Source organism: Centruroides sculpturatus, unplaced genomic scaffold (genome assembly GCF_000671375.1).
Source record: "Centruroides sculpturatus isolate CEXI.00-Female unplaced genomic scaffold, Cexi_2.0 scaffold1104, whole genome shotgun sequence".
Classification (NCBI taxonomy): Eukaryota; Metazoa; Arthropoda; class Arachnida; order Scorpiones; family Buthidae; genus Centruroides; species Centruroides sculpturatus.
In genome coordinates, this window is record NW_019385656.1 from 253,089 (window position 1) to 263,420 (window position 10,332).

Below are 10,332 nucleotides of genomic sequence, written 5' to 3' on the forward strand. Positions count from 1 at the left end.
AATATTTCTTATTAAGGCTGTAATCAAGTACTGTAGATAAATATGATGATGTTAATATATAAATAATGATAATGAACATTTTTTCTTTGACTGACTGACTTTAAAAAATATCTATAACTTCCACTCAAAAAATAAGAAGCAAAAACATTTATATAATTTCATTTATTAAAACTTGTACCACTTAGAAGTTTCTAAATTAAGAAACAAATTTAGTCATATACATAGAATTATGAAAACTGCCTTATAAAGGAGGATAGAAATACAGACAGTTTTCATACTGGCATTACTTTAATGAATAACTTAATTCATAAAATAAAACTACTTAAAGGACAAAATGATATTTCGTATTATTTATTAACATTGTCATTGCATTGTATTAATTTCAATGTATAACAGCTGATTTTATTTCATACATATACTTTATAAATTCCAATACAAAAATTTCACAATTCTAATTGAAAAAGAGCACATATTGACAACAAAAAGTCAGTCTCACTTTTATCTATGGAATATCAAATTACTTCAATAACTTTAGTCTTAGATATTAATAATTACATAGTTTCTCATAGCTATCATTAATCATCCTGGTTAGGTTAACCCATTCTTAATGCTACTGAATCTGATTCTTAAGTCAGCAAACTGTTATTCTCCAGCTTCTGATGTTCCTAACATAAAGTACCACTGAATACTACTCACTGTAGTGAATACCTTGATTTGAATGTATTTTTCTCTAGTAGTGTACTCAATATAGTATAATAAAAAGTTTGATCTGTACATTCAGAAACATCAGACTAAAATGTTATTCATTATAGTGAAAACATAAACAAGATAATATGAATGTATTTTTTAATGTTTTTCTTTTAACTGTAAATGGTTGAATAAGTGTCTAGGCAATTGTACTGAACTAATTGAGATGGAGCTCAAACTTATAATTTTGTTTTATATGCAATAATTGTTGACATAACTTTTAGGTAAAACAAGAACATACTGTAAATAACTTCTATTTGAATTACTAAGAATTGAAAAATTGCAAATTGTAAAAATTGAAAATGTAAAAAATATAAAANTCATAGCTATCATTAATCATCCAAGATGGTTGCTGTAGAATGTTACTTTACAGATAATGAAAAAATAAATATTTAAATAAGAATAATTTAAATTTTTATTTTCACTTTTGTTCTTACATTGTTATTGCAAAAGCTAAAATAATTCCTGTGATATCTTTGAGAATTATTTCTTTAGGTCACTAGTAAGTTAATATTATCTTTTTATAAAAAAGCGTATTAATGATTAATCAATTACAATCATCAATTGATAAAAATTGAGGCAGCACACACACAATGTATGGTACATATATTATAAAATATCAAATTAATTTGTTATTTGTCACTTAATTGTTTAAATGAAGTTAACACTTGTCCAAACTTATAAATAAATTCAAGAAACTTTGCATTCATTATATATTACTACGATAAAATCATTTGTTTACCATAATAATACAATGATAGCCATATTTTTAATATTTTCTGTGATATTTTATAATAATTCAAGTTTCATCTCTTTCAACAATTTTTCTAAAGCCACCTTTTTTTTTTTTTTAACTTCTGTTGTAAAGCTCCTAAACACATGCTTGTCATTAATAATTCTTCCAGGCTACTACAGCATCATGTCTTTATTCCTAATCAACACTCACAACTAAAAAAACCTCACTTCTTCTTGCTTGAAATGTATAAATCAAAGCATTGTGAAAAATGCCAGTTTAGAACCATATATTATCACAAATTCCAACCTTTACATAACATTTTTACAAATTTCATACAGTTTCTTGTTGTGCTCATCAATGCTGGAAAAAATTAAGTGTCATATCTGGTAATAGCCAACTTTCAAATTTGGATCAATTCATTAGCACTCTATTTGATCAAATACAAATTAATAACTTCTTGGCTGACATTTAATTGTTAAAATTCACTAATGAAGTGCACATATTATGTACCAACAAGTTTCCAACCCTCCATAATAAACAATATTCCCTTTGAAATCATATGTAATTGGTCATAGGTGAATCACTACAGTATATAATTTTGCACAAAGTTTGATATTCTGTTGTATTGTAATAGTTTCATAAAATAAATACATTGTAATGAAACTTAAAAAGGAGACTTGATGCTAATAAGAGAAATTGTAGCATATTTTGGAATCTGTCACTATGCAGTGCAAGAGACAATGAAGAGTTTGGGATATCACAATTTATTCTCAATGATTTCAAACTCTGCAACGATTGGGATCCTCCATACAGCCTAAATATGGCTCCTTCATATCATGATAAAGGAGCAGATGCTAGATTAGTATTACAAAAACTATGAAACAGTCATGCATGCTATATTTTGCTGTGCACAGTCAAAATAGATTTATACCACAAGGAATTTTAGGCAACCAGAATGATGGCAAACACACAGAATAGCAATTTTGTAAAAAAGTACATAGTTATTTTGTAAAAAAAAATGTTTATGCCTTAACATATTTCTGTTAAAGGCACATAAATTACACTGACACATGGTATTTTCTTTTCAGTTCCATTATTTAAAAGTAAAATTAATGTGGCTAAAATCTTCGATACAAACCTCATTGAAGTATTTTTATTTTTTCTAACTTTGATATTTTATATGTTAAATAATAATTTTATTAAAAATTTGACAAATTAAAAAGATAAAAATTCAAATTCTGCATAAATTCTATATTTATATATAATGAAACATTTTTCTTTTTACATATAATAAAACTTACTTTTAAACAATCTGGATAAACACTCCTTATCACATATAGTACATTAACTACTGAAATTAATAATGGAAATGGTGTCCCTTCTTTTAAAAGTGGCACTATTTCAGCTCCCCACATTACTCCACCTAATGATGGTAATTCTAATTCATCTCTCTTACTTCCTGAGCTTTTATCACAGAGAATAATTGAATATTTGCTGTAAACAAAAATATTAAAACATTAAAATTAATTTTAAATTGAAATATAAATCATAACTCATTAGTTGTAAGAAATACATTCAGTCAAAATAATAGTTGTCATGTTTCAAAGTCTTAATTTAACAAAATATTTCAAATATAGTTTTTGAACAAAAATTATATAATACTGTAAAAATCTGAACAAAAAAATTTTTTTAATTTNAGCCTTAATCGAGCCTTATCCAAGGCTCATTAAAATCGCGATAAAATTTTTTCGCGTGGACAAAATTTTGAAAAAATTTGGGGACCTAAAAAACATTCCAAAAATTGAAAAAAAAAAGTTTGTCAAAAGTGGCCTTAACTACTGAATTTCACGTAACGCTATGTAACCTTGACGAGTTATCTCGTCATTGGGCGTTAATAATAAATTTAAATTTTTATATGGTGCCAATCATAATCCTAAAAGACGCAATCCCAAATGTTGAAATTCTGAAAGATTAAAATCTAAAAAATATAATCCTAGGAAAAATATTAATGTGAACAAAGGGTCGGCATCAGACCAGTGATGCCTATGTCAGGATCGGCAATGACGATTCGTTCGTTCACGCACTAGTGGTCAGATTTGAGAGTTTGACATTCTGAGAGATAATGTGGCCGATAGAAGTGCACACTACTACTGAATTAAAAAATAACTGTTTATTTTTTGTATAATATTAAATTATTTACACATACACATAGGATAACTTAAATAGGATAAAGCTATACAGCATAACATTAAGTATTGAAGTTTATGGGTTCCTAACCAAGAGCGAGAGTTTATATTATTACATGTGAGGTTAAATACAGTAGAGCATCGATTATCCGACTCAATTGGGGATTCAGGATGGTCGGATAACTGAAAAATCGGATAACCGAAAAGTATGAAAAAATCCATTATTAGTGTAGTATATTATTATATCCCTTTGTAATTAGTATATTAGTATATCGCTATTAACCAACTTTGCGTTGAATTTTCATCAATGTTAAGCCTAACAAATTTTTTTTTTTTTAAATAATAATCGTTGCTATTGTATCGTTAAAAATTATTTTTAAATTATTTTATTGCTCACAAAACAAACAACCACTCATAATTAGAAAATTAAGTCTGGTTTAAATACTGGCCTCCCTTCAATGGTCAAGCCATGTTGCCAGCTAAAATACACAAAAATTTAACAAAAATAATATTAAAGTAGCCAAGACATAGCCAAATATTGTAGTGCCACATCACTAGCAGACATTTGAAATTTGCCAACTAGAATGGTCAGTTAACCAAAGTGACGGTTAATCGGGGGTCAGATAATCAATGCTCTACTGTAATAACAAGAAATTGTAATATACTGAATGTTCAAAATCACCATTTAGTTTCTAAGTATACTTTTGTTACTTACCTTAAATCTTTAACACATTTTTTAAAATTTCTAGATTTGATAAATGGGACAATATGTTGCTCAACAAAGATTTCAATCGTTTGTAAAATATCTACAGCATTTAAAGTAGACTGAAATAAATGTAATTTTACAAAATAATTATCAAACACAAACATTTTATTAAGTATTTGAATTTTACCTACTTTTATAATTTGTCTGTAGTAATTTGAGATAAAATTTAAACTGCTTCCAATCATAACTGAAGCCAACTATCAGAAAACAAAAGAAAACATATTTATTTTGTATAAATTATTATAATTTCTTTTATAATTGAAACAAGATAAAAGTTATAATACAAATACTTTAAAAAATAAGAAATATCAATCAAAATTTGTAAATAATTTCAGTTGCATATTATCAGATAAAAGTATAAAAGTTATTACCAAAATTTTTTATATGCAAATCTTTAAAGTAATGCAATTATGATGAAACAAAAATTAAAATAAATTTGAAATAAATGAAATATAATTAAAAATTGAAAACTTAAATAATATAAAATTTTTGCAAAGTGTAATATATACAGATTTATTACAGAAATACAAAATACTATTACTATTCATAAATATTTTATAAAATAAAAAAAATTCTATACAAATTAATTACAGTAATAATAATAATAGGGAAAAGTACTTATTAACCATTCTGGTAAATTTCATTTTGAAAATTGCTTCTATATTTCAAAACCATTTAGACTGTTTTGTAAACTATAAATGTTAAAATAAGTGTGATAATATTAATGATGATTTTTAAAATTATCTTTAAGCAAACTAAAAGTTCATAAATTAATATTAAAGATAACAGATATAGAATTAATCTATAAAAAAAACACTATTTTTTTTTTACCTTTTGATTATTAAGCATAACTATAAAACATTAAATTTTAAACTTAAAAATGCCAATAAATTACAATATAACAAAAGTTTTTCCTTNCTGCTGTTCAGCCCTCAACGAGAGGCCATAAGCGTTACTATTGAAAGTTTCAATGAATGCCGCCAAGTCCGGTTTTCTCTTCCAAACAATGAATACATCATCCACGTGTCTAGCGTATAATATAATGTCATCGTTAAAGCCAGGTAAGACTTGTTGTTCGAGGCACCTGACCACCAATTCACATAATGTTCCTGATATGGGGCTACCCATAGGCACCCCTCTAGACTGCAGGAAAGTATCCCCTCAAATATTAATATGAAAAAAGATGAGTGACATATGAGATGTGCCAACTCTAAGATGTCGGAAAGATGTTCTGAAGAGTTGTTGATATTTCGAATGAGAAAATCCCTTAACTCACAAAAACATGGCTCGATGCGGATGGATGGGAACATGGATCCAAAATCACAAACAGTGAAATATATGCCATCTAAGCTGTCAAGTGCATTCAATCTGTGAATCAACTGTACCGGATTGGACACAGTACACGGATATTCCTCGATGGTGCTGGTTACAAAAGAGTTAAGCATTCGTTCTATAAGTATAGTCGGAGATCGCGACTTGTCGACGACCAGACGTAGTTGTTTACTGTCTTTATGGAGTTTGGCGAAAGCGAATAAGCGTGGTGAAATCAGCGTCAAAATAGTTGCCTTAGTTATCTTTAGTACTCTAGCCAATGGGGAGTTGGTCATACGTGCAACCCTTTCTTGAGTCCTTTCCAAAAATCCGCTGGGGGGCCTTAGGGCATTCAGTGTTGCTGATGTATTCATGCAAGCTGTTTCTTTACATATCCCTTTTCATAAGAACAATGCTCCTGGATTTATCTGCCCTTACAGCGACCACATCATTATAACTCATCCATCATCTAGAATTATGTATGGCACTCAATTATGATCACTCATCCTGTGCCTTGTGGTTACAGATATTGAAGAAAACCTTCCATCGGAAGTATTCTTTACGCGTGTTGCTAAGACCTTCCACCATCCTCTCAACATCCGGTATAACCTTAGTTAACTCCACCGGAAGGGAAGCGCCACCAACTTATAGCACGCCACCAACAACCTAAGAGTACGACACTTCAGAATAACCAGTCCTTCGTTCCTATTACTTACAACAAGATCCTTCATAGCATCTACAAACAAATCGCTCGGTATGCTGGTAAAAATATCGCTTACAGAAGATCGCAGACCATTTTCTTCTGTTTACAAAACGATAAGGACCGTCTTGATAGGAACTGTGTTCCGGGAATATATTCTATCCCTATTTACGATCATAGGGTGAATCGTCCGGGCGAATATATTGGGGGCTACCACACGCTGCCTTAAAACAAGGATCAAGGAACACAAGTACTCAATTCAAAAACGCCTTTCCAATACAGCTTTGGCCGCTTTCGTGCTTGATGATGACGTCAGGGTGAAACTTGATAATGCACGTTTAATACAATGGTGTGAACACCAGGCCAGCTTGAAATATCTAGAACAGCTGGAAATTTTTAAAGCGTTCAGAAAGGGAACAGCCATCAATTTCAAGGAAACAGACTCTTTGGCGACGGCGTGGAGAGCGTATTATGACGTATAATGGATGCGCACCATATATGTCTACACTATAATATAAACATCAGATTTTTGAAGCAGGAAAGCAATTACACAAATAATTTTATTAAGGTCCTGCATCAGATATGCGCATAACTGCGATGTTCGTTTTTTTGAAATCTTGGATTCGAACCTGATGATGACCGTTGAAGACGGTAGAAAACGTTCATTTTTGAAATGAATTTATGCTGGTATGTTGGTAATTTCGTGGTTATGTTCCTAATCACAATTTTTGAAAATGACTTGTTTAACACAAGAACACATTTTAACACACTAATTATATATCAATGCTCCAAATATTGATAGATACTCAAAAAGAATAGTTTTGATTTAAGTTAAATTGTTACTATGTTATCACACTAATTAGCTTTGATTTTTTTGGCTCCTTTTTCAGTTCCTGTAGCTGGATTTTGCCCAAAACACTTGAATTATTTTTTGCTTTGTTACTATTGATATGTTTTCCAAATAAAGTAAATTTATTTTATTTTGGAATTCCAACTATATATCAAAAGTAAATGTATAATCTAATTCTAATTTATATCTCCATTTCAATATATTTTCAATCTGGTGTTAGATACTTTTACCATCAACACATCATAGTGCTTTTATTTCAACAGTGTAAAAATTTTTTACAGCCAGTGGACAATATATTACTTCATTTCATTGTTAGACCCAAACTTTGGCCTTCTAAAAACTGAGTAGTCCAAATTAGAGAGAATCATTCAATGAGAAATTCAAACTTACAAGGTAGATGTTTGAGAATTTTTTAGAATAGTTCACTGGTGATTGAGATTATTCACATGCGCTGTCATGAAGGAAAATATATTGCCTTTGTCTTTTGCATGCATTTTTTTCAGAATGTTTACTTCACTGTTGTAAACAGAAAATTTCTGTAGTATTCAGTATTAATCATAGCTTCATGCTCCAAAAAAATGAATACATATCATACATTCATCATGCTAGAACATTGTTGGCTTCATTTTTCCAATTAACTTCTATGAATTGAATTTAATAACACTATTTTATTAAAGAATTTGTATTACAATAAATTAACTACTAAAGTCACTAAGAAAACAAAGAAATTTATTTACATAAGATAATAAGAGATTCCATCTTCAAATTTTAATTATAAATTTAATATCAAATGTATAAATTGTGATGAAATATTTGTTATTATAATAAATTAAAATTATTAATTAACTATTTCCATAACAAAAATTGTAGAAGAGCTCCAAATCCACAAACACAGTCATAAAAAAAATGTTATTAACCTTAAGGATTCAGACTCCCTTATGAATTCACAAAAATAATCAATTAACAAATATTTAATTTAAGATAAAATATTAATTTATTACAACAATAAATATTTGTTCATAACTTAAGTCTTTTGTGTCAAATTTATAATACTGTTATCACAATTGTATGAAGCATTAATAAATTTGAACTGCCTTGAATTTTTTTAGTAGTGGCAACTCTCTCTGTGGCATCATTCAAGCTAGCTTGGTTCATTTTGGTGTACTGTACATCTATAACTAAACATATCAAATTATTTTGTTACCAAATTTGTTACTTTTGTGATTTTAGCAATCAAAATACTACACCAATAGTTTCTTTATTTGGTCTTTTTGATTGAAAGAAAATTAATATTTTTTGACACTCATCTAGTGCTAACTATTATGAAGAGCAAATATTATGGATAATTTTTTCCTACATTTCCAATACAAAGCCATACCTATTGTCTTACAATGACACACAATGAAATATTTTACTCTAGACTTCTTCATTACCCAAAATCTCAGAAGTTACAACTTTTCAACTTCAACATAGGTTCAGACTGACAGACGATAACATCTGCTCCTGTAGAACACCATACATATACACTCACTGCCAAAAGTTAAGCACAGAGCAGAAAATGTTCATGTTTGGAAAGCAATCTGCATTTGAGAGGTTGCAATTCACTGCAGAGGTAGGTCAATCATGATTACGTGTTGCGAAATATGCAAACACACAGTTGTATAAGAAGCCAACCTTCTGAAGTGGGAGAGGAGTTGTATGTAAGTGCCGAGAAAAAGTGTGGAGAACTGTCGTACAATTAGTGTGCATGACTGATGTGTTTCTATGACTTCCAGAGAACGAATGACAGACAGTGAGCGCTGGCGGTGTGTGGGACGCCTTGAAACAGGACAATCAATCACAGATGTTGCTCTTTTCTTTGGTGTTCATCATTCTGTCATTTCACGGTTATGGAAACAATTTCAAACAAGCCAAACAGTTGTCCGAAGACCTGTTGCCGGTTGCCCAAGAGTTACAATCCCTGCAGAAGATTGCTATATTGCTGTTGTAGCCAAGCGGAATCAAAGAGCAACCTCTACACATATGACATTGATGGTTGCTGCAGCTATTGGTAAAATGATATCTGCTACTACTGTGCGCCAAAGGCTACACATGAACGGACTGTATGCCCGGGTACCACGAGTTTGTGTTCCACTATCTGTCCAATCCAAAGGCACATGATTAAAGGGGTGTTGGCAACATGCGAATTGGACTGTGTCTGATTGAGGCAACGTTATGTTCACGGATGAGTCACGATTTTTCCTGGAGCCAGATGACAAATGTGTAAGAGTATTGAGAGAAAAAGGCACATGCAATTGACCCCAGAACATCATCGAGCATCACGCATTCCGAGGTGGAAGCATTATGGTATGGGCAGGCATTTCGTTGGGATATCGCACCGACCTGCACATCTATCGAAGGGGTTCTGTAACTGCTGTCCGGTATCAGATGAAGTCCTCAAACCTATTGTGAAATTGTATGCTGCAGCAGTTGGTCCTGCTTTTGTTTTAATGGATGATAACGCATGACCCCCTAGAGCTGCCTTCGTTGACGACCACCTCAAGAGAGAGGGAATCGCGGATATGGATTGGTCGATGTATTTGCCAGCACTCAATCCCATTGAGAATCTTTGGGATGCCCTCGGTCGTGCTGTGTGTGCACGTTTCCCACCCCCTGACACTCTCACAGAGTTGCAAACTACTCTACAGGAGGAATGAAACTTATTTGACTCTGGAGTGGTTGATCACCTCATGGAAAGCATGGTTACATGCTGTAAACTTTGTGTAAAGATAAGGGGTGACCATTTACCCTATTAATGTGGGTTTTGTTTGTTTGTTTTGGATTTAAACATCATTTTATTAATGATTCCAATATGATTTCATCTTATGCTTTATGAAAATTCAATATTGTTTTCATTTTTCTATGTAATTCTTTGTGTTGTTTCATGCATAAACATATTTGCTACTGTCCTGCCACATTTTGTGTCAATCACAGATGTATTTGTCGATTTTTTTGCAGTTTATTGCTCCGTGCTTAACTTTTGGCAGTGAGTGTATA

At 30.8% G+C, this 10,332-nt stretch overlaps 1 protein-coding gene across 1 annotated transcript in view; it reads right to left on the reverse strand.

Annotated features, from left to right (window-relative positions):
- Positions 1-158: 158 nt before the first annotated feature.
- LOC111640923 (RNA polymerase II-associated protein 1-like) overlaps positions 159-10,332 on the reverse strand; it is a 24,602-nt gene continuing 14,428 nt past the window's right edge. The window contains exons 11-14 of the mRNA XM_023387011.1: positions 4,567-4,632; positions 4,385-4,494; positions 2,785-2,977; positions 159-191 (exon numbers count right to left, since the gene is read on the reverse strand). Of these exons, the coding sequence (XP_023242779.1) occupies positions 159-191; positions 2,785-2,977; positions 4,385-4,494; positions 4,567-4,632 (402 nt within the window). The remainder of the gene's footprint in view (positions 192-2,784; positions 2,978-4,384; positions 4,495-4,566; positions 4,633-10,332) is intronic.